Genomic DNA, 21,908 nt, shown 5'->3' on the forward strand with positions numbered 1-21,908 from the left:
TTCATTACAGAAAATGTGTGGTAGATTATATATATATATATATTTTAAATTATATTCAAAATCTTCAAACTTAAGACAAGCCCTGAAGGCCGAAAGTTTTATTCTTTATTAAATTACATGTCCAATTATTCACTAAGCTAAAATGTTTTGTTTTGAAGCAACCTTTACTTTGAAATTACGAGCAGGAAGCAGCTCTTTATTATCAGTGTCGGAGCTGCGGTCACACGTAGTTTGTTGATAACGCGTTGATCTCTGAAAACGGTGAGTTTAAATATCAATTGAATCGTAAATCGGGATAGATTTATGGCTATAGATATGTGTAAACTATTGTATTGAATGACATACTCTAGTCTCCCTTAGGGAAACCTTACATCAGTAATGGCGTGTTTATATTGTGAAGCTCCTTTAGTTTAGCGGTAGTGTGCGTCATTCTACTGTTTGCTTGTTCGAGGTCAGCTAACGACAGTTTTTCAGCAGTGTAATTACATTTATCTGGGAAAAACAACCATAGTTTACTCCCAACGTGGGATTTACAGATGTTAAATTAATGTACGCTAATGATTTAAGGTTATTTTCTGTTTTGGAAAAGACGTTTAGAATAGTTTTGGTTTTGGTTGTAATTTAAACACACATGGGCACTTTTACTGGAGTTTTACTGAGTTACAGAATTTGGCAAATCAGGTAAAAATGACAGATTTCATTACAGGATTGGTTTTGTCACATTTGATCAGATTTAAGTTAAGGATAAAGGTTAAAAAAAAATGTACAACTAAATTTCATTTTGGCAAAAGTTTTCACTCACAAATGTAGTTCGTTAAATACGAAACCATGTTTTGCATACTTTCTAAATTAGTTGAATATCTTTAACAATCCTTTTTTAGATTTGTCCAATTTTAAACCTGCTAACAGAAGTTCTCACATGTTTCCACTACAGTATAGTTCTGGATTGTCAATATTACCTATGTATTGAGTTTTGATTCAGTCTTTGTGTAATTTGTTAATGTTATTGTCATAAATCCTTCATGAAACTAAGAATATATTCTGAACAATTTTAACTAATATTTGCTTATTTTTACCTTTTTTCTACAACAAACCTTTTCATCACTTTTTCTGGCCATAATTTTTTTTTTTTTTCTGCATTTCTGCCACTTCTCCATCAAATCTCAATGCCTTTCTGCACATTTTTTTTTTTTTTTTTACTTTCAATACATTTTTGGCACTGATTAACCCTTTCAACCACTTTTCCCACCTAATGTCACATATGTTGACCCATTATTGTCACTTTGAACCTCTTTTCATCATATTTCATGCTTATTTTTTTTTGCCAATTTAACCTCATTCACGATTTGTCATGCCCATTACTTGCCAGTTTAAACAAATTGTTCATACTTTTTAAATTACATTACCCCAACACCCCCCGCTACCCCATTTTTGCCACTTTTAAGACAATGTTGACACTTTGAACCACTCTAATTTGTAATTTTTAACCAATTTCTGTGGTTTTTGAAATCCCATTTCACCACCTTTTCCACCATTTATTAAAAACCCATTTTATTTCTGGTTAAAACAAGGTTTTACATCTTGAAGATGACTATATACTATGGCGCAAATAATAATAATCTTCCTGGAAAACAGTGGATATTATTGAGGTCAATAAATACTGTAAATGTGGTTATCACACATTCATAGAACAATGGACCATCATTTGGCCCCAAAAATCTCTCCCCTTTATTCCCCCTTATAGATGGCCCTGTCTCCACATGGCTGTTCTTCAATGTTCATGTCTGTGTTAAAAAAAAAATAGCTTGATCATCAACAAAAAATTACCCTTGTCTCAACTATATTCTCATAAAATGAAATAAACATATTCAGTTTTCTATTTAACAGGCTGTAATATAATAATATAATATATTACTTTCTGCACTTTAAGAGAATGACAAACGACCATTACAGTCGAGACTCGTGAGGCTGTACACTAGATGCCTTTTTGAAAACTTTCAATGTGTTCGTTCAAAAACATTTCTCAATCCTTCCCAGTGAATCATGGGAGACTTCGGCATCAGAGCGGGAGAAAAAGTGCTGCTGGTTTGGGGTCAGCCGTCGTCTCCAGCAGCTCTGAAGCTCTTTGCTGAGGACCTGAGTGCTGTGGTTGGAGCTGAAGGAAAGGTGGCGGTGGAGAACATGGAGCGGCTGTTGATGTGTGAGTTCATCTCAAAATGATTGTCTTGTTCTGCACATATTATGTCATTAAGGGTCCAAATGTGAGTTTTCTTCCAAACTATTTCTTCTTTGTTTCGTGTCGGCACGAGGAAAAAGATAGTTGTAAGTTGTGTGATCTCAGCAGCTCAGCAAAAAGGGTTTGCGGCTCTGATTGATCAGTCTTTCAATCCTGCTGTGTTGTTCACAGCCTCACATGCAGCGTCCTCCTTTGACTGGGTGCTCTCTGGGCTCCTCTCCGACAGCTCCACCATCCACAGTCCTGAAAGTTTGGCTGAGATGCTGCGACTCCTCAAACCTGCAGGAAAAATAATCCTCGAAGAGCCAGTCACATGTATGAAGGAGAATTGAAATGTTTCATATTTTTCTCCTGCACTGATGAGATAAATGATGACATTTTCATGTCACAGCCACAGAGGCCCAGAGCGTGAGGACGACGGAGAAGCTGGTGTCCACTCTAAAGCTGTCTGGGTTTACTTCCTTCACCGAGGTGATATTTTTTCCTCACTGTCAAATGAAGGTAGTTTTTGTTTGGGCGGGTGATGTATTGCTCCCTCTCCTCTCAGGTCAGCAAATCAGAGCTCAGTTCAGAGGCACTGAGCTCACTCAGAGAAGTCACTGGTTACCAAGGAAACACCCTGAGTCGAGCCCGCGTGTCGGCCTCAAAACCGAATTACGAGGTGGGATCATCCGCTCAGATTAAACTGTCTTTTGGGAAGAAGACGGTAAAGCCAGGTGAGTTCTTAGGAGTTGACCTTCTGTTCACTGTTTGTTTCTCTTGTCCAAGTTTTGTGTTTTTAATCGGGGTTTTGTGTCAATCAAAGTCTTTTCTAGGCTAATTCAATTCAATTCAACTTTGGGAGCCGCAAATGACTGCCCCGGTTGTTGATGTGTATTCTTTCGCTGCAACTACCAAGTCAAATTCCTAGTATTGTTCTAAACTGTACCTGGCAAATAAAGCATTCTGATTCTGATTTGTATAGCGCACTTTACAACAAAGTCACCTCAATGCGCTTATCAAAATATAAAATTTATAGCAAGAAAGAAAAAACCCAACAAGATCTACATGAACAAGCATTTAGCGACAGTGGGAAGAAACAACTCCCTTTTAACAGGAAAAAACTCCAGCAGAACCAGGTTCAGAGGTGGCAGCCATCTGCGTTGACTGGTTGGGGTTAGTGGACAGAAGAACCAACAGAACAGGATAGAGTGATAGAACAACAGAGTGTCCCAGACTAGTTGAGCTATGAACCACAGATCAGGAACTGCCATCATCAGCTTCACGACACCTGAAACAGAGCAGAGAGAGAAGGAAGAGGAGAAGGCACTGACTGCAGAAAAACATGATACAGTATTATCAAGTCAGCCTGCCTTGGCCTTGGGCCTCACTCCCAGTGGCCTAGTCAACACTTAATATAAAGGTGACATATCTGTTCCTGTTTATTGGTAAGCTAACAGTGACTCCAAGGTCTTTAAATGCGACCATTCACATACGAGCCCATGTCCACTCTAGCGATTAGATTATGTTATGATTCAGTCCTGTTTATGCAGACTGTAAATTATAACTAGCTACATCAGAATTTGAATCTCTTCCCATTTATTGAACCAGTAAATGCAACCGTTTACAGACAAGCCCATGTCTGCTCTAGTGATTAGATTATGTTATGATTAATGAGCTCAGAGTGTGTCCTGTTCAATATATGAAACTAATATCCTGAGAATATGTGTTGCCCTCAGCAGAGAAACCAGCTCTGGATCCAAACACTGTGAAGATGTGGACGCTGTCAGCAAACGACATGGATGACAACGAAGTGGTGAGTCTCTGTTGTAACCCGTGAACGCTACTTTGCTCATCTTGACTCTAAATCTACTTTTCTATACAATAAAGCTACTAAAATACACACGTGTGTCTGACAAAACGTATTATAATCATGGAAGCTCAGAGCTGAATGATTCCAGGGTTAACAACACTCATTCATGCTAGCAGCTACAGTTTACCAAAAATCAGATTTATCCCCAGGAATAGATAAAAGTTTCCTAGGTAACACTTTACTTGAAGTTTTATACATAAGGCCGTCATTACGCTGTCATTATTAGGACATGACACCTGTCATTAGCATGAATAAGGTGACATGAAGGCTGTCATTAAGTGTCGTTTGTTACCCTAACCAGGGTTGGGGTCAATTGCATTTTTCAGTTACAATTACGTTTTCAATTACTCATTTTCAATTACAATTCAATTACGATTACAGGGACCAGAATTCTTTTCCTATTACAATTAAATTACAATTATTTATTATCCTCAGAAAGTCAATTACAGTTACATTCTCATTCACTAAAGTTCAATTACAATGAATAACAATGAACAGTTCCTAATGCAGCTGAAAAATACACTAAAAACAATTATCTATCAGCTAATTTCTTTCCTATTTATTGGTTACCTTGTTAGGCTTCTAATCAATGAAAATATAGGTTTTGGTGTGGGCATCTGATTTTTTTTTTCCTGTCAGTATACCCCACTATTTATTATTAATTTAATTTAATTTAATTTAATTTAATGGTAAAATGTGGGAAAGCTTGATATTAAACACATGTGAATAATTGTTAACTACATACATGTAGTACTGTACATAGAACTGTAACATGGTTCCCCAGTTTCGCATTAAATTATAATTGACAATTTTTATAGAATTTTCATGACAATTAGAAAGTCAATTTGAACTCAATTACATTTTAATTATAATTAAATTTAATTTATAAATTATTATAATTGAGCCATAATTGTAATTATCAATTATGCAATTACATTTATAATTGACCCCAATCCTACCTAACCCCACTAGATCCCTCCACCTAAGCTAAAAAATGCCAACATAGCTCCAAAGGTGTAATAATTTAGTTAATGACACCTTATTCATGCTAATGACGGGTGTCATAATAATGTCAAGTGTCACAGTTTCCTATAATGTTGCTGAAGCCTCGTTTTTCTTCATCAAACAATGGATCTTTTTTTATTATCGTCCCGTGTTTTCTCTCATCTGTCCAGGATCTGCTGGACTCTGACGCTCTGCTGGACGATGATGACCTAAAGAAGCCTGATCCAGCATCTCTGAAAGCTCCCAGCTGTGGAGAAGGTGCTGGAAAGAAGAAGAAAGCCTGCAAGAACTGGTGAGAGCCCCACAACCAATGTCAACATTTACCACGATGAAGGGAATACGAACATTAGGGGTTTTTTTTATTGTCTAAATGTAAAAAAGGTTGAATGCAAACTTTTTTTTTTTTTTTAAATTTACCTAAAAGTTTTGAGAAATAGAAGAACTAAGATAACTGAAATAGGGTTATTATCAGTGACGTGCAGTCAGGGGAGGCAGAGCCTGTAAGAGAAATTTAATCTGTCCACTTGACTGTCCTATAAAAATTTTTTTCTGTATGATTTAAAAAAAAAAAGGCAAAATTGATGAATTTGTGCGTTTCCTGTTCAAATCCATTTATGAGGGGAGTCACGGAGCTTCACCTGTGATTTGACACACACACATATATAGAGTAGCCAGTCAGCGCATGCCTGTTGCTTTTTCTCTTTCTATCGCTAATATACATGCTTGATTACTCATTACTGCACATGTGGACGTTCCACGCTCTGCCTATTATAGTTAGTGAACGTGTGTGACATATTTAGTCTTTCTGGTTGTCAATAAATGCTCAGTGAAAAAATAGTGTGTGAGGCAGACAGAACTCACAGAAAGGGGGAACTATGTACTATATACCCTTAAACCCTAAACGTAAGAGAGAAGATCAGTCATGATATTCATTTTTATTTAGTAAATAAAACATACAGTAACACTTCACTAATTAAGCTGTCATTAAGTGTTGTTCACTAAATTATGACACTTTTGGAGCTACTGTATGTTACCATTTTTTTTTTTATTGTTGAACTTTTGGGGCATATCGCAGCACGTCAACCAATCAGGAGCTTTCCCCAACCGTGACAAATTCAGAATGATGAAAAACAAACGCACACTAACCGGAGACAGATGGACATGCTGCTGGAATAGAGCCTGTGCCTGTGTCCTGGTAGGAGACGCGAACGCCGATGCGCGTCAGCATGTTGTTAAAAAATCAACGATTTTGGCGCCCGAAATAAGTTTGGTGTAAACGTACCATTACTGACAGCCTTTATGACACCTTATTCACGCTAATGACAGGTGTCATGTCATAATAATGACAGTGTAATGCCAGCCTTTATGTGTAAAACTTCAAGTGAAGAGTTAACAAACATACATTTTATAGAAATTGTTTTTTATGAAAATGAAAAATCTTGTTTTATATTATATTATGCTATTATATTGTTAAAACATATTGAATGTATTAAAAAAAAAACCTTTCAAAACAACTGAATGTTTTAATTAAGGACAAAATGGAAATATAATCAGAATGTGTTTTGTAAATGACATTTAGAGTCGTACCGTATCAGTGCAAGAACATACAATATATGTTTATAATGTGTTTAATTGCAGAATAAAAATGAATAAAACTACAATGAAATAACTGCCAACTATTTACAAATATACAATATTATATATATTTTTTAAAAATGCATTTAAGCTTCAATTGAGTTCATAAATGTGTGCATCTGACTTCTAAAGAGTCAGTGCCTCACCAGCAGAGGTGTAAAGAGTACTGATGCATTTTACTCAAGTAGAAGTACTGTTACTTGATTGAAATTGTACACAAGTACAAGTAAGTCTTACATAAAATAAATAAAAAGTAGTTCAGTTACATAGTACTCTACGTAAAAGTTACTTTTATCCCCCATGTTTATTTTTGGTAATAAATCTTGCTGCAGTTCTTTCACATACAGTAAACATCTCATGTGTAAACTTAAAGAGACCAAATCTTACATCATTGGACCTTAATGTATTTTCCTGTATCAAATAATAATAATTTTTAAAATAAAATAACACCAATGAATTCAATTCAAAATGAAAATAAAATTCTGTGACTCCAAGTATAGCTACATTTATGAACTAAAACTGAGAAAATAACATCCATTCAATGCTGTTTGGTCACTGTGCGTTACATTTAATCTGATTGGTCGGCTATGATGTGATGCATTTGATTGTTTTCTGATCATTTCCTTTTTTATATTTTCACAATGTCCGTTAATAATTTTAAAACTAAAATAAAACAAATTTACTCAGTAACGGTTGGGTGTAGAAATGTAACAAATTACTTCTTTTAAAACATATTTAAGTACAAGTCAAATTACTGATGTAGATCTATACTCAAAAGTACCCACAAAAGCAACTCAATTACAGTAACGTGAGTACTTGCAATCCATTACTTTCACCTCTGCTCACCAGTCATGAACCTCACCGCACGCCAAATATGTGTGAAATATAAATGTTGCCCTAATTTGGGAAAAATGTAAAACGGCTTTGCTGAATTCCTTCAAAAACTTTTGGGAAATTGGAAGTGGAGTTCATGATTATCAACGTAAAGATAGAAAACAAAAGCTAATTTGAGTGATTGTGAATAATATTTCCAACCTGTGTTTTTGTAGCACATGTGGGCTCGCAGAAGAGTTGGACCAGGAAAGCAAAGGGAAACAAACCAGCAACCTGCCGAAGTCAGCCTGTGGCAGCGTGAGTAACGCTTTCCTTCTTGTTTCTCTTCCTTCTCCACTGTCATCTCATGTCCTTGCTTTGCTCCTCAGTGTTACCTGGGCGACGCCTTCCGCTGTGCCAGCTGCCCGTATTTAGGAATGCCTGCGTTCAAACCCGGAGAGAAGATTGTTCTAGACAGCACCACGCTGACGGATGCTTGAAAACACACTTTCACCTCGCTGCTTGAAATCTAAAATATCATCATTCCTCTCTCGCAGCAGCCTGTCAGCCATGCATTTCTTTATCAGGAGGAGATTATAAACTATACTGCACTGAGATTGTTTCAGTCCTGCTGCTTTTATATGATTACAGTGAGAAGTCTTTAAAACTAGACAAGATGTTCATGTTTTTGTTTCGTTTTGCTTTGCTCCAGCTGTGATTTGCTGTTTGTGTTAAAACCAGCTGATTAATTTTCAACCCTATAATGTAATGTTGCTACAATTTACCCAAACCATAAAGAAAGAAGTCAGTGCTCAAACATTCTCCATAGTGGGATTTGTCTTCACTTTCATCAAGGTTCAAATCTATTCAATTCTATTCAATCTATTGCTGTTTAGTAAATTAACTCTCAGCCAACTCGAGGTGCGTCTGAAGTTATCTCCTATTGTAGAGGAACAAATCATAATTTGGACAATTTTAATTATTTGAATTGTGTCTGACGGTCACATTTTGTCTTGACTGGGACAAAAAATTTGAGTGAATGAACAATTTTAGAAATACTTAGAACAATTCTTTTAGTGAAACCAAAAACATCTGCAACTATGTTCTAATCTATACCTACAGGACTCTTTAATAGTTCTCCATCTACGACATCCTTTTGATTTCAATTTCACATCATCAAAACAAAGGCGACTGCTATAATATATTCAGCAGAGAAACTACATAATGTAAATAAATCAAGGCTGTGCTGTTGTCACATAGCTTTTGTTTCATTTGAGGAAACAAAAATAGAACCTGAAATGTTCATTGTGATTTGTTTCAGCTGCTCTGTCTCAAGATTTGTTTAAACTAAACTGTTATGACATTCTGTAAAAAAAAAATTCAATATTTTAACCTGGCAACCTCTATGACAAAGTCTTCCTGTTGATGTGCTTTAATAAAATGTGTATACGATCTTAGTGCTACAGAGAGGTGTAGCGACACGGCTTTTAAGTTTCTATATTGCTAATTGGTTCAGAGCGTGTCACATTATCTGAATCTTATGATAGATTAAATACCTGTCCTTCAAGCCTAACAACTCAATAATAACTAAATGGTTTTTCTTATAATCAGCTGTTTGACCATTAAATTAGACCTGATTTTTAATGCAAAAACACAAACATATGAACAGGGTTAATGAGGGTTACAGGAAGCTGCAACATTTTTAAAAAACATCAACATCAAACTTGACATTCAGTATAAAATAAGACTTCACTAAGACTATGACATGTTTAGTCCTGTGAAATAAAACCCACCAATCCATCATTCAGCCCGTGTTGCATCTTGGGTTATTTGGTATCTAAAAATGCTTTCTTAGTAATTGTGCGAGTCGTGCTCGGAGGATCACGCTTTGTAACACTTGGGAGACGTGTAATTATTACACTAGTATCTTCACTCAAACCAGTGACGACATTTTCATGGAGTTAAACATGAGGTGAAGCGATAAACAGGCTCGTCTCATTCTGATGAGATGCTGAAGTCCATCTTAATGTCTCCTACGCTGGGCTCAAATGTGAAACTGTAAGTTACTGCAGCTCGACCGTCGCCTGAACTCTCCCACGGTGAGCGCAGGAAGTACACGCCCTGCTTCCTGTGTGGGCTCCACTCACAGGAACCCTGGAGGAACATGAAGAGAATGAGTTTGTCACACTTATTCTCAGAAAATAAATGGATAAACATTATTTCAGATCATCAGAATGAATGAAACCTGATACCTGTTCACTGATTGGTCCAATCAGACCGCCACTCACGGTGATGTCACTGGTGAGCTGGTATTCCATCCACAGAGCAACGCCATGGCATCGACCCATCCTAAAAACAGACAATAGAACAGAACACACCATTTCAGTTAAAAGAAAAAAAAAACATTCATTCAACTCTACTTGTTTAATGACAATAATAATAATAATGATGGTAATAATGTTAAAAGTCTTTCTTTGAATGAAGCTTAACGTTGTAAATTCTACTCTAAATTCACAGAGTCAAGCAACAGCAATGCTGGTTTATTGGATTTTCACTACATGATTTCATGAAATGAAAAAAAAAAGTAGAAATAACTTTGAAAATGTTCTACAGGACTACAAAACACTGAGGAAATCATGGCAAATAGGGCAGAAAATAAAGTAATTTGAAAGACTGCACAGCAGTCGCACCACATGCTAAATTTAAAGTGAGTCATAAATAGGAAAATACATATATGGTATATTTTTATGCATTTAAACCTTTTTTTTTAACTGAAAGAAATTAAGTTGGAAAGAAAAAATAGACGTCACATCATTGACCCTTCTCTGTCCTGGAGAATTGATGTCATTATCACCTAAGGAGGGGCAGCAATCCCTGGCTGCTGATTGGCTGCTGTGGGACGCATTGGGTGAAGTCGAAGGTCATAACAGCGGCAGATTCGGAGAGCGCTCGACACGGGTACTCCCAGAGGGGGTGTGGCTCCGCCTCACGCGTCTCACGGAAGTCCAGCGAGCGCTAACGAAACAGATGAGGAGAGATGGAGACGACGTACAGTACACTCAGTGAGGAGATCATCCACTGATCAACCTCACCTGGACCATCTCATCCATAGGAGTGACGTTGAAGCCCTCACAGATCCCACAGGGTGCTCGTATCCTCCACAAGTCCTGAGGAACCAAAGCACACACGTTTACAGCTGTTTAAATCAAACTGAAGAAAATGTGGCATTTCTGAATAAAACTTGAAGGAGGAAAAGTTAAGCAACGTGACAAACTCAAGACCCGGGGGGACCAGTGGTTCTCAAACTTTAGGCTAAAGAACCCCATTTCTCTTATTTCTAAATCCAAGTACCCCCTTTGTCCGACTACAATGTTTTGCTTAGAAAACGTATTTAAAAACAACTATTGAGCGTAACGATGGAATGAACAAATGATAACACGCATTTTAAAAAATCTCATTTTGTAAATAAGTGGAAAGAAACAATATTTAGTGCAGTGTTTCTCAACCTTTCTTGAATCGTGACCCAATTTTGATATCAAGAGTTTGTGGCGACCCCAGAATTATTTTTTGATCACGTTTGAGCAAGTGGTAAGTCACCCGACTTGCACACAGAAGACCCCGGTTCGAATCCCCGTTGGGGAAATGGGCTGCCAGTGTGGGTCCTTAGGCAAGACCCTTCACGCTACTGCCTCATACAATGATGAGAGACACTGAAATGAATGACATGCCGGCTGAGACGTCGCCCGGCCAAACAAGGTCTGTGTCAGGTGCTGGGAAACCAGAGCACCTCGATGTAAAATGGGCTACTGGAACAAGGCGGAAATGGGCGAGATGCGAGAACAGGGCTCTGATGGAATGCTACTACTCCAGTAACCCTAGTCAGAGGGGCTACATGCAGAGGATGTGGGAGAAATGGTTACTTCGAAACCCACAGTCCAAACTCACGACGAAACAACTAGTAGCTCAGTGTTCCAACATCCACAAACGGCAACTGCTATCACAACTTGAGATTGACGAGGTACAACACCAATGCTCCGGCAACGGGGAGTCAGGACACCAGGTCAGAGGGGAGTTAACACCAGCCCCCCCAATGGAGATTGGGTACGAAGCCCCAATAAGTGCAATCACGCTGAACAAGGCAGCGACTGACCTGAAAAATAAGATCATGTCAAAAATATCCAGCAGGCAACCCCGAAGCCAATTACAGAGGCTAAGAGAAGTACCGTCAGAAAGTCTCCTAGAAGATGTGAATGCAGCTCTGAGAGCAATTCCTACATCAACCATCACTGAAACCAATGAGCTGATATACTCCACAGCAGCAGTGATCCTAGAGACGCTTGGCTATCGTAAGAGCAACCATGAGATGAAATACCCACCATGGAAAAGAAGGCTGGAGGCAAACATCAAGGCAGCACGGAGAGAAGTGAGTCAATTGACAGAGGCCTTGAAAGGTGCAATGAAAAAGCAAGTACCCAAAAGGTACAGCCAGATGCTCATACCTGAAGCATTGGAAACTGCCAAACAAAGGCTCCAAGCCTTTGCCAGCCGTCTAAAGAGAGACAACGAAGCCAGACGAGTAAATCGTCGGTTCGCAACTCAACCAGCGAAAGTGTACGCTCAGTGGCAGGGTAACAATAACAGAGCAGACCCACCAAGGCTGGAAACTGAACAGTACTGGAAAGGCATATGGGAGAAGGAGGCAGCACACCACAGTGATGCACAGTGGCTGGTGGCTCTGAGAAAGGACCACAGCAACCTCCCTGAACAAAATCCAGTTACCATCACAGTGGCAGACGTGATGGTAAAACTGGACAGCACCAGGCCCTGACATGATACACGCCTACTGGCTTAAGAAACTCACGGCACTCCATGAGCGCTTGGCAGCACAAATGAAACAGCTGCTGAGAGATGGGAACCACCCTGAATGGTTAACCGAAGGATCCCTCAAAGGGTACAGTCCCATCCAACTATCGCCCAATAACCTGCCTCTCCACAACGTGGAAGCTCATGTCCGGCACCATAGCGGCTAAGATAAGAGGGCACATGGATCAATACATGAGCACAGCTCAGAAGGGAATCGGTAAAGATACCAGAGGTGCCAAACACCAGCTCCTGGTAGACAGAACAGTCGCTCGAGACTGCAGAACCCGACATACTAACCTGAGCACTGCCTGGATTTTTCTTAAAATTATTCCACAAAATTTCCCTAAATTAATTTGAGTGAAGATCCTGCAGGAACTGATATATTATTCCCATACTTTATCATTTATATATAATTTATAGGTGGAAGTGCAAATCAGGGCACATTAATGTTGAATTTGCTCTTTTTTCCATCCAAAAATCTGTGGCCCACTTGAGGTCAAACTGGTTCGTATTTGTACCCTGAACTAAAATGAGTTTGACACTCCAGGGTTAAGCCATAGTATGGCTCACCTGGAACTCGACAGCCACCAGGTGAAGGGAGGCGGAGCAGGGTAGGATGGCGGCACCAGGCTTAAGGAGTCCTGCCAGGGCGGTGCGGCAGTACCAGAAGAAGAGGGAGTGCCAAGGAAGGAGGCTGGTGCTGAAGTACGGTTCACCAATCAGGACAGAGACCTGAGCAGCCAACCCAACACACACAAACAGACATTAAATAAAGATGTTTGTGGAGCTTGTAGAAATACACAACAACTGAGTCAGACCTGCTCTCCTTTAAGATCGCTCCTGCTCAGCTGATCCGGTCGCAGCTCCAGCAGCTTCACGTCTCCTCTCATTGAGTTAGTCTCCAACACCTGCCGAGAAAAAGAGGATGTGTCCCAGAAATGTTTCATCTGTACTGTATATAAACCGATAGCTATCGCTGTAAAGAGGGATATGCTTTAAGAGCAGAGCTGAAACCCAAAGAACACCAAACTTATACACAGCCGAAGAAGGCTCATTCAAGATCTTATCTGCATTTTATTAAATTAGTCTCCTTAAAAAAAAAAGAAAAAAAACATTCTTTCAATGATATATATATATATATATATATATATATATATAAATAAATGTATACACACACACACGTACATTGAAAAAAATACAAAAAAGAAAAAAAAAGCCAAAATGTACATAATTTTACACAAAATTTTAAAAAGTGGACCGGATAAAAACTGTTGTCACCCTTTTAAAACTGTGGATACATTTTTATCATTTTTTTCAAGCATGAGTCAACTTTTATGCATTGTAACTGGCTTCAAGTGTGATTTCTTTATTGCCAGCACCCGTTACTTGCCACAAGTGAGTTTAAAAGAGCATTATAATCAAATGCTAATAATCCAAATAATAATAATTTGAAGAAAATACCCAAAAATTTTAAAAGTTGGAAGGAATATAAAGAAAATGACTCATAAAGCACAAAATGACAACAAAGACACAACAACCACTTAAACAAACAAAATGACAACAAAAACACATAAAACAACAAAAATACAGAAAGTGGCCACAAAAATACATAACTTAACAACGAAAATGCAGAAAATGACAGAAAAATATACAAACTTACAACAAGAACAAAAAAAAATTATAAAAACAGAAAATGACTAAAAACGGACAAAACCTTAAAACCACAAAGACAAAACCCTTCAGGGTTTACACTGTAAACTTTTATTTACCTGCGTGATCACCTGTTGGGACATTCTGGAGTTTTCCAAACTGAACACCTGAGAGGAGACAAGAACCACTCACAGTCATTCTTTCATTCTTGTTAGTGTTGTTAAAGCCGCAGCCAATAAAAACAAAGACACACCTTTCTGGCCCCCAGCACACAGGCGAAAACGGGAAGTAGACTTCCATCACTGACACTGAGACAAACGCTGTCCTCACTCAGGATCTGCAGGAAACAATAATAACTGTTTCTCAGAAAAAAGCGCACACAACCACACACACGTTTAACCTCCGCTTACACTTTGCAGAGCGCTGACGTAGCTCTTCGTTCGCCGCCTGTCGTTGAGTTCACCAAAACGCGGTCGAGTCCAGACTAGGTGAGCCTGACAGGTGCAGCAAGGCCGAGTGGGCGGAGCCTCTGTCAGGGGGCGGGGCAGGCTGGATAAATGCAAAATGCAGCATTTAGAGCCTCAACATGCAACCATGAAAGGTGCGAATTAAGAAACGAGGCAAAATTCCAGCATTCTGTGGAAACAATGGAAACCCTAAATGTGCAAAACATTGAAGAGGGCATCCTTTTTTTTTTTTCCTTTGGTCGTTAAAAAAACATCCTTGGAGGGAACCGTGAAAACAAAGTCAAGAGACAAAATTAAGGTGTTACAATGAAAAATAAATAAACTTTTATATTTTCTTAATCTCATTCGGGGACTTTACATTCTGGGGACACATTTATTGGAGTTTTATTTAAAATAAAATTTACCTGAATAAAATTTTTGATCATTCTTACACTCGCTGGAGTCTTTTTTTTTTTTTTTTTTAAAGTGATTTTAGATTTAATTCAGAAAGGATTATTTTAAAGATGCTCTGGAAGGGTCATTTTTTTTAAACTCAGATGTGGATGTTTATTTTGCTGCTTACACAGGAAAAATCTGAATCGTGCCGAGATGGAATCTCATGCTGAGTGAGATGATATCTCTGGGAATACCGGGAACAAACTAGAATCACTGTCCTCATTGGGTAGCAAAGAAACACAAAAAATCACAGTAGGAACGAAGTGAAAACTGTTCAATGCACCTGTTTATGGGACTCCACATCCCACAAAGCAATGCACAAAACTTTTCCTACAGTGTCAAAAAACAAGTGTTGAAATTGGAGATCAAAACAAGCATTCAAGCAGCAATTTTGACTTTTTGCAAATTTTTTTCAAGCTAACAATCTTTATTTATTGATCCATGAGGCCCATATCTTTATCTGATAAAAAAAAAGACATGTTCCTGTTGTGGCGCTCAGACACAAACATCTTCTGTGTGTGAAACATACCCGTGCGGCTGAAGACTGAACCACAGACTATAGTCATCGTGGCAAACCGTCAGACTCAGCTGCTCCCCTGCTGTCACTCTTCTCTCAGCTGGCAGGAAGTAGACGCTCTGCATCCAGTGATCACGCCACTGCAACGCAACACCAAAATAATCACTAATCCTTAAAGAAGGAATCCATTTCACTGACAATCATCAGGTTGGATCTGCTTGATGACTCACTGGAGCTGTGACTGGCTGCTGGTAGGTCCAACTGGGAGCCATGGAGCACACAATGCTTCTGCTCGGATCCATGTCCAGGTCCCACCACGACACGACAACTTGCCCACGGCCATCGGCCTGAGCCTCAAACTGGGAAGAATGGGACTGGAGGGCACTGCTGACTGGTTTACTGAAGTCCACACTGAGAAGACGCAGATCTTTATTGTCCGAGATTCAAGAAATATCGTTTTCTATTTTGGCGATACAGAAAATTAAAATATCGACTATATTGATATGTGTATATATATATATATATATATAGCTTATTATGTTTAAAAATACTTGTTTTAGGAGTCAATGCTTTCACTACTTCTCACAACAGCATGAAAAGAACAGTTAGATGATCAGTGGGTGCGTCCTAACCCACACCTTCATCGAAACAAGCCATATTAAAGAACTCACTCACACCTGCTGTCCCTTAGAGGAGAAAAATACAAAATTATAAATAATAATAAATGACACAGTCCCATTGTGTATTATGTTCATCCTTTTGTGTATTTTGTTGTCCTTTGTATTTTTGTTGTTCTTTTGTGTATTTTCCTGGTAATTTTGGATGTCTTTCTGAGTTGTTTTGTGTATTTTATGTATTTTTTCCCCTTTTGTGTCTTTTGTTGTCCTTTTGTTTAATGTTTTTTTTTTAATGTATTTCTGTTGTCCCATTGTGCATTTTTTTATTTTTGTGTCCTTTTGTATATTTTTGCTGTTTGTTTGCATATTTCTGCAGTCCCATTGTGCATTTTTTTCTTCTTTGTGTATTTTGTTGTCCTTTTAGGTATTTTTGTTGTTGTTTTGTGTATTTCTCTGTTAATTTTTGTTTTTGTTGAAATTTTGTGTATTTACTTTTGGAGCCGCTAGTTGCCCATGTTTGTGATACACACACAAGTTGTTATTTTAGCCTGTGTGGCATTTTGTCTTTCTGGTAAAACTTTATATGAATTAAAATTATTGAGATTTATATTGTGTATCACCATTTTGAAGGAAAATATTGAGATATGAATTTTGGCCCATATCGCCCAGCCCTAGTATCTATTATTGCCTATCTATCTATCTATCTATCTATCTATCTATCTATCTATCTATCCATCCAAGAGCAGCTGGTGTTTTCTCCATCTCTACCTGAACATGGTGCAGAGAGGACCAAGTGGTGTGAAGCTCCCGGGGGAAACCTGGCTCAGCTGGATATCACACACCGAGTGAGCGCCAGCACAGTGACTGACAGCAGGGGGTGGAAGCAGCTGAATCCCGCCCACCTCCATTGGTTGAAGCTGATTCCAGCTCCATAGCAGCTCCGACTCCACCAGCTGAGCGTAGACGGTGGCCCGATGAGGGACCGCCTCACAACCTGCCTGTGAAACAAAGGGATGAGATAATTTCAATAATATATAACAATTCGAACAAAATTCAACTAACTTTTATGGTATGTGGCATATGTCATGCGTAATGTGTAGTATATTGCCTGTGTTCTTTTTTATGTTGCTGGGCACATGTGTTGTATGTTGTGCTCTGGCACAAATGAAGTTCCTAACAGGAAAATAAAAGCGAATTACCAATTTTGAGGAAGTCAAGATAAATTTGTTTTATCAGTAAATATAGTGTTACAATTTTCTATCTGTGATCCTGAAGTGGTACTGATATCCTGAAGATTATATTCTGATTCTGATATATTCTGGTTAGTGCAGGGCTGTGATTTTTTTTTAATCATTTAAGTACTTTTGAAGTAATCGGGCAAACAGACAGACATAAAAATAGACACCAGTGAAAATATGACCTCCTTGGCGGAGGGAATAATCAAACAAACACATAAATCACAGATCACTGCCCTATAAAACAACAAACTGCATTCTTACAAAAATGCTAATTACATAAATGTAATAAAGATGATTGTGTATTTTAAAACTGTCTTAATACAGTGATATCATTAATTCCTCTCGGTGGAAGATTTATTTTAACTGCTAATCACAGGCCTTTGGGATTTTAAGACAAGCAGGTCTAATCAGGACTAAAAAAACATACCTGGACCAGATGTTGGTGAGCATGTTCATAGCTTGGCAGAGCGCCTTCCCCAATCAGCTCAGTGTCAAACAGCTCAGTGATCAGCACGTTGGCCTTTTCCTGCATATCCCCGTCTGAAAACCATGTATGCAAACAAATATAACTGGTGGATGACGCGAGCTCAGAGTTTAGACCGTGTCTGACCTGCTCCCACTGTGACGTCTGTGGAGTGTTTGTTGATGATCTTGATTTTGTCGGAGCAGCCGTTTTTCTCCACGATGATCTGAGCGGCTTCAGCCATGGGATTAAAAACCTGTAGGGAATCAAAATACAGACGACCGTTAGAGTGACGCCTGTAGGAAGCCACAAGCTAGGGCTGGGCGATATATCGAGATTCAAGATACATCGAGTTTTGTGTTTTGGCGATATAGAAAACTACAATACCGCCTATATAGACACACGTATGTATATATATATATATATATATATATATATATATATATATATATATTTTTTTTTTTTTTGTAGCTTATTTTCTATTAAAATACATTTTTTAGGAGTTGCTGCTTTCAGTACTTCTCAGAACAGCATTAAAAGAACAGTTAGATGATCACTGAGTGCATCCTAACCCAGACCTTCATCTAAACAAGCCACGTTAAAGAACTCACTCGCACGTGCTGTCCCTTAGAGGAGAAAAAGGCTAAAGTGGCACATATTGCGTAGCTGTTTTTCTAATAAATGTTCCAGTCCCATTTTTTTACTCCTTTTGGGTATTTCTGTTGTCCCGTGTATTTTCGTACCATGTATTATTTTGGATGTCTTTCAGAGTCGTTTTGTGTATTTTTTGGTATCTACTGTATGTTGTTCTTGGAGTTTTGTTGTCCCATTGTGTTTTTTCTCCTTTTATGTCTTTTGTTGTCCTTTTGTTTATTTTTGTTCTTTTATGTATTTCTGTAGTGCATTTTCGTTGAGTATATCTCCGTTTGTTTGTAAGTTTTTGTAGGTTTTCTCTGTGTGTTTTTGTTGTTCCCTTTGTGCATTTTTTTTTCCTTGTGTGGATTTTGTTGTCCTATTAAGTATTGTGTTGTTCTTTTGTGTATTTTTCAGTTATTTTGTGTTTTTGTTGTAATTTTGTGTATTTTTTTAGTGTCATCTTGTGCATTTACTTTTGGGGCCGCTAGTTCCCCAGGTTTGTGATACACACACAAGTTATTTTATTTATTTTTTACCATTCATAAAGCACCGTGATGTTATTTTAACCTGTGTGGCAACTGTCTTTCTAGTAAAACTTTATTTGAATTAAATTTATTGAGATTTCCATCGTATATCACCATTTTGAGATAAAATATTTTTGTCCGTATCGCCCAGCCCTAGCTCTACCAAATAAATGTGTACCTCTACAGCATAGCAGAAGTCTGCTCCACATGTGACGGCCATCATAGACAGCAGGCCCGTCCCAGTGCCGATGTCGAGAACAACAACTCTCTCGCCGCGAGCTTTCACTCTGGCAACAGCGGCCCGAATACCTTGATAGTACTTCACATTCTGAGAGGAAACAACAATACAAATCTAGTTATGGGGCTGAAGCGTCTAACATAAGTGGAAAAACCTGAGGCTCTCACCCGGTCATGGTCATGCAGCATATCAGCGTAGCAGGATCTAAAACATGAACACAAACAGGGTCATTTTAGTGAAGAGTTTGTGCTTCAGCAATGTAACACGAAGGAGAAAATGGACAAATACAAAGCATTAATCCTGGTGCCTTAGGAAAATGTCTAAATTTCTCTATAAAAGCAAAGAATGTCTGTGTGTGTGTTCCTTAAATATCTCTGCGGATCAGGATCAGACTGCACTGAGAGTTTCAACATGGCTGCTGCATGGGTGTGCTTCAAGGGTGCGCAATGTCGGATTTGTTTGGACTGCAATGATACAGTTAATAAATAATTTCATAAATTTGTCCAACGGAGCCACCACAGTCACGTGCGCACCAGAGCCAATCAGTGGAGAGCCCACACCCCACGTAAACTCGTCCAATAACTCACCTCATAGAGGGACCGTGAGCGCAGGCCAGCTTGATACGAATTGTATGCGTGCGGTTGTTGTTTTCACGCGTGAGGCTTTTTAAAACTAATGTGACACCATAGCCCCTCCCCACTCTGCTCAGCGCAGACAGAGACAAAACACACATATTGACCAATCAAATGAGGCTTAAATAGAAAAAAAAGAAAGAGCGAAGCAAAGCGGCTCCTGTCGTTCACGTTAAAGGGACATCACTAGAATTAGGTGCTACTTAACGTAAAGTTGTGGGTGTATGCGTTTGTAAATGTGTGTGTGTGTGTCTATGTGGGTAAGTACACGTGCACCAACCTGTATGTTCTTGCATGATGATTCCATTACTCCAATTTTGTTACATGCATGAATATTACATATATTCAATCATTTACCGTTTATGATTTAAATGACTAGGGAGGATGTCCCAAAACAACTTTTTCACTTTCGATACGATACCGATATTGCAGCCAAAACCAATATCGATGCAATACGATATCAGCACAAATCATACATACTTTAATTACTTATTTTGTAGTGTGGAATGATCAAGTGATGTTACTCATACAGAGAACAATAGTCAACAATTCAAGTTCACTTCAGTTATTTTTTACTGTCAGTATATGGTGGGAACAACGGAGGGCGGGGACAAAAACAACTAAAACTTATCAGAGCGCTTACATCGGAGATTTTAGATGCAGTCTGATAAAATCTGATATTAGTTTTCTGGCTGATATCGGACCGATAAAAAATTTGGCCCCCTGACCATTTTCACCCTGGCACCTCTGGCCTATATCAAGATATATTTATATATTTTTTTAACTTGTTTTTATTTATGCAATCACAGTACAAATGATATCACAAAAGTATTTAATATTGTTCATAGAGTGCAGTCAAACAGTGTCCTTTTACAATTTTTCCACATTTCTGAGATATTTCTTTGTAAAGCTTCTTTTGTATTAAAATACTCGTTTTAGTCGCTGCTTTTGTTACTTTTCAGAACAGCATGAAAAGCACAGTTAGATGGTTAACTGAGTGCGTCGTAACCCACACCTACACTGCCACACTGCAGAACTCACTCGCACATGCTGTCCCGTACAGGAGAAAAAGCCAAAAGTGGAACACATTGTATTAATAAATAAATGTGTGTGTGTGGCATTTTTTTTTTATCAGCAAATTTAACCCAGAATTGTCTTTACTGTAAGACTTTGTTGAGTTACAAATATCAAGATCAATATAGTAAATTGCCATTTTGAGAAAAAAATATTGAGATATGAATTTTTGTCCATATCGCCCAACTCGAATTCTGGGGGCCGATTTGAATGCTCTAAAGGACCGCATTTGGCCCCCAGGCCTGGAGTTTGACACTTGTCTACAAGGATAAAGTTTGAACTTCTATAGTTAAGTGGAGCCGCATCATATCCAAGATATAGCAAACAAAATGTTACAGTTAATGTGTTGGTTTCACAAGCTGTTTACATCTATATATTATTGTTTACTACTCCCCTCGCAATCTAAACCACACACGTGACGTCACTGTCTGACTCCCTGACGTCAATGATCATAAAATACCGTCTGCTCCCAGCCCAACGCGCTCTGCACGTGTACCTGGCTATTTCCTGGTGGTAGTCGTACTCCTCGCTCTCCTCCACCCAGTCCACGGACCCCGTGCAGGGGTTGGCTCGGCCACAGAAGGTCTTCATTTCCCCCGGTAACAAACTCACTCGGCACTTACACAGCGCGTGTGGAGGAAGCTGCCATGTTATTCTGTGACGTCATACACGGGTGCAGAGCCACATGACCGGAAGTAGAATTGAAGACCTTTCAAAATAAACTGCAATATTGATTAGATTAAATTATCTTTTACTAACAGTTTCCTATATTATTTTTTTTTTTTAGTAGTTGTTACCGTGTAAATATTTATTAGAACATATTTAAAACCTAGGTGTCAGAAAAGTACTAGAATTTATACATCAGATAATATATTTAAAAATCAAATTCATAGTAGTGTCAACTCAAAACACAAAAAGCCAAATTTTATTAATTGGAATACTTATAATGGCAAAATATATAATGCACCTTGCAGTTTTTTGAAAAGTAAAATATTTACCTATATTTTTTATGG

The 21,908-nt window shown here is 38.4% G+C and overlaps 2 protein-coding genes across 3 annotated transcripts; one reads left to right on the forward strand and one right to left on the reverse strand.

Moving 5' to 3' along the window:
• The first annotated feature begins 178 nt into the window (after positions 1-178).
• ciapin1 (cytokine induced apoptosis inhibitor 1) lies at positions 179-8,993 on the forward strand. 2 transcript variants are annotated; one of them, XM_028448786.1, is made up of 9 exons: positions 179-261; positions 2,038-2,200; positions 2,408-2,551; positions 2,628-2,707; positions 2,784-2,952; positions 3,955-4,031; positions 5,264-5,385; positions 7,778-7,859; positions 7,931-8,993. In XM_028448786.1, exons 2-9 carry the CDS (start codon positions 2,044-2,046, stop codon positions 8,039-8,041), a joined length of 942 nt encoding a protein of 313 aa, XP_028304587.1. In that variant the 5' UTR covers positions 179-261; positions 2,038-2,043; the 3' UTR covers positions 8,042-8,993. The 2 variants fall into 2 exon arrangements, with proteins under 2 accessions (XP_028304587.1, XP_028304588.1); XM_028448787.1 differs by having other exon boundaries at positions 3,958-4,031.
• Positions 8,994-9,163: 170 nt separating this feature from the next.
• prmt7 (protein arginine methyltransferase 7) lies at positions 9,164-21,562 on the reverse strand. Its single transcript, XM_028448778.1, has 17 exons — positions 21,392-21,562; positions 19,357-19,393; positions 19,130-19,279; positions 17,939-18,047; positions 17,756-17,868; positions 16,859-17,088; positions 15,704-15,884; positions 15,486-15,613; positions 14,465-14,603; positions 14,308-14,391; positions 14,174-14,221; positions 13,223-13,312; positions 12,975-13,136; positions 10,634-10,708; positions 10,396-10,556; positions 9,794-9,890; positions 9,164-9,695 (listed from the first exon to the last, which is right to left on the reverse strand). Exons 1-17 carry the CDS (start codon positions 21,484-21,486, stop codon positions 9,537-9,539), a joined length of 2,058 nt encoding a protein of 685 aa, XP_028304579.1. The 5' UTR covers positions 21,487-21,562; the 3' UTR covers positions 9,164-9,536.
• Positions 21,563-21,908: the final 346 nt, after the last annotated feature.

This window comes from Gouania willdenowi, chromosome 6 (genome assembly GCF_900634775.1).
Source record: "Gouania willdenowi chromosome 6, fGouWil2.1, whole genome shotgun sequence".
Taxonomy (NCBI): Eukaryota; Metazoa; Chordata; class Actinopteri; order Blenniiformes; family Gobiesocidae; genus Gouania; species Gouania willdenowi.

What these genes read in the sequence shown, in the direction of transcription:
- ciapin1 (XM_028448786.1), top strand. Translation starts at nt 2,044, where the DNA reads ATGGGAGACTTCGGCATCAGAGCGGGAGAAAAAGTGCTGCTGGTTTGG. An exon ending in GGTTTACTTCCTTCACCGAG is followed by an intron (nt 2,708 to 2,783) that starts GTGATATTTTTT and finishes CTCTCCTCTCAG; the next exon opens with GTCAGCAAATCAGAGCTCAG. An exon ending in CGAAGTCAGCCTGTGGCAGC is followed by an intron (nt 7,860 to 7,930) that starts GTGAGTAACGCT and finishes TTTGCTCCTCAG; the next exon opens with TGTTACCTGGGCGACGCCTT.
- prmt7 (XM_028448778.1), bottom strand. Translation starts at nt 21,486, where the DNA reads ATGAAGACCTTCTGTGGCCGAGCCAACCCCTGCACGGGGTCCGTGGAC. An exon ending in GTGTGCTGGGGGCCAGAAAG is followed by an intron (nt 14,222 to 14,307) that starts GTGTGTCTTTGT and finishes GTCTCCTCTCAG; the next exon opens with GTGTTCAGTTTGGAAAACTC. An exon ending in CCCAACAGGTGATCACGCAG is followed by an intron (nt 13,313 to 14,173) that starts GTAAATAAAAGT and finishes TTTTCTCGGCAG; the next exon opens with GTGTTGGAGACTAACTCAAT.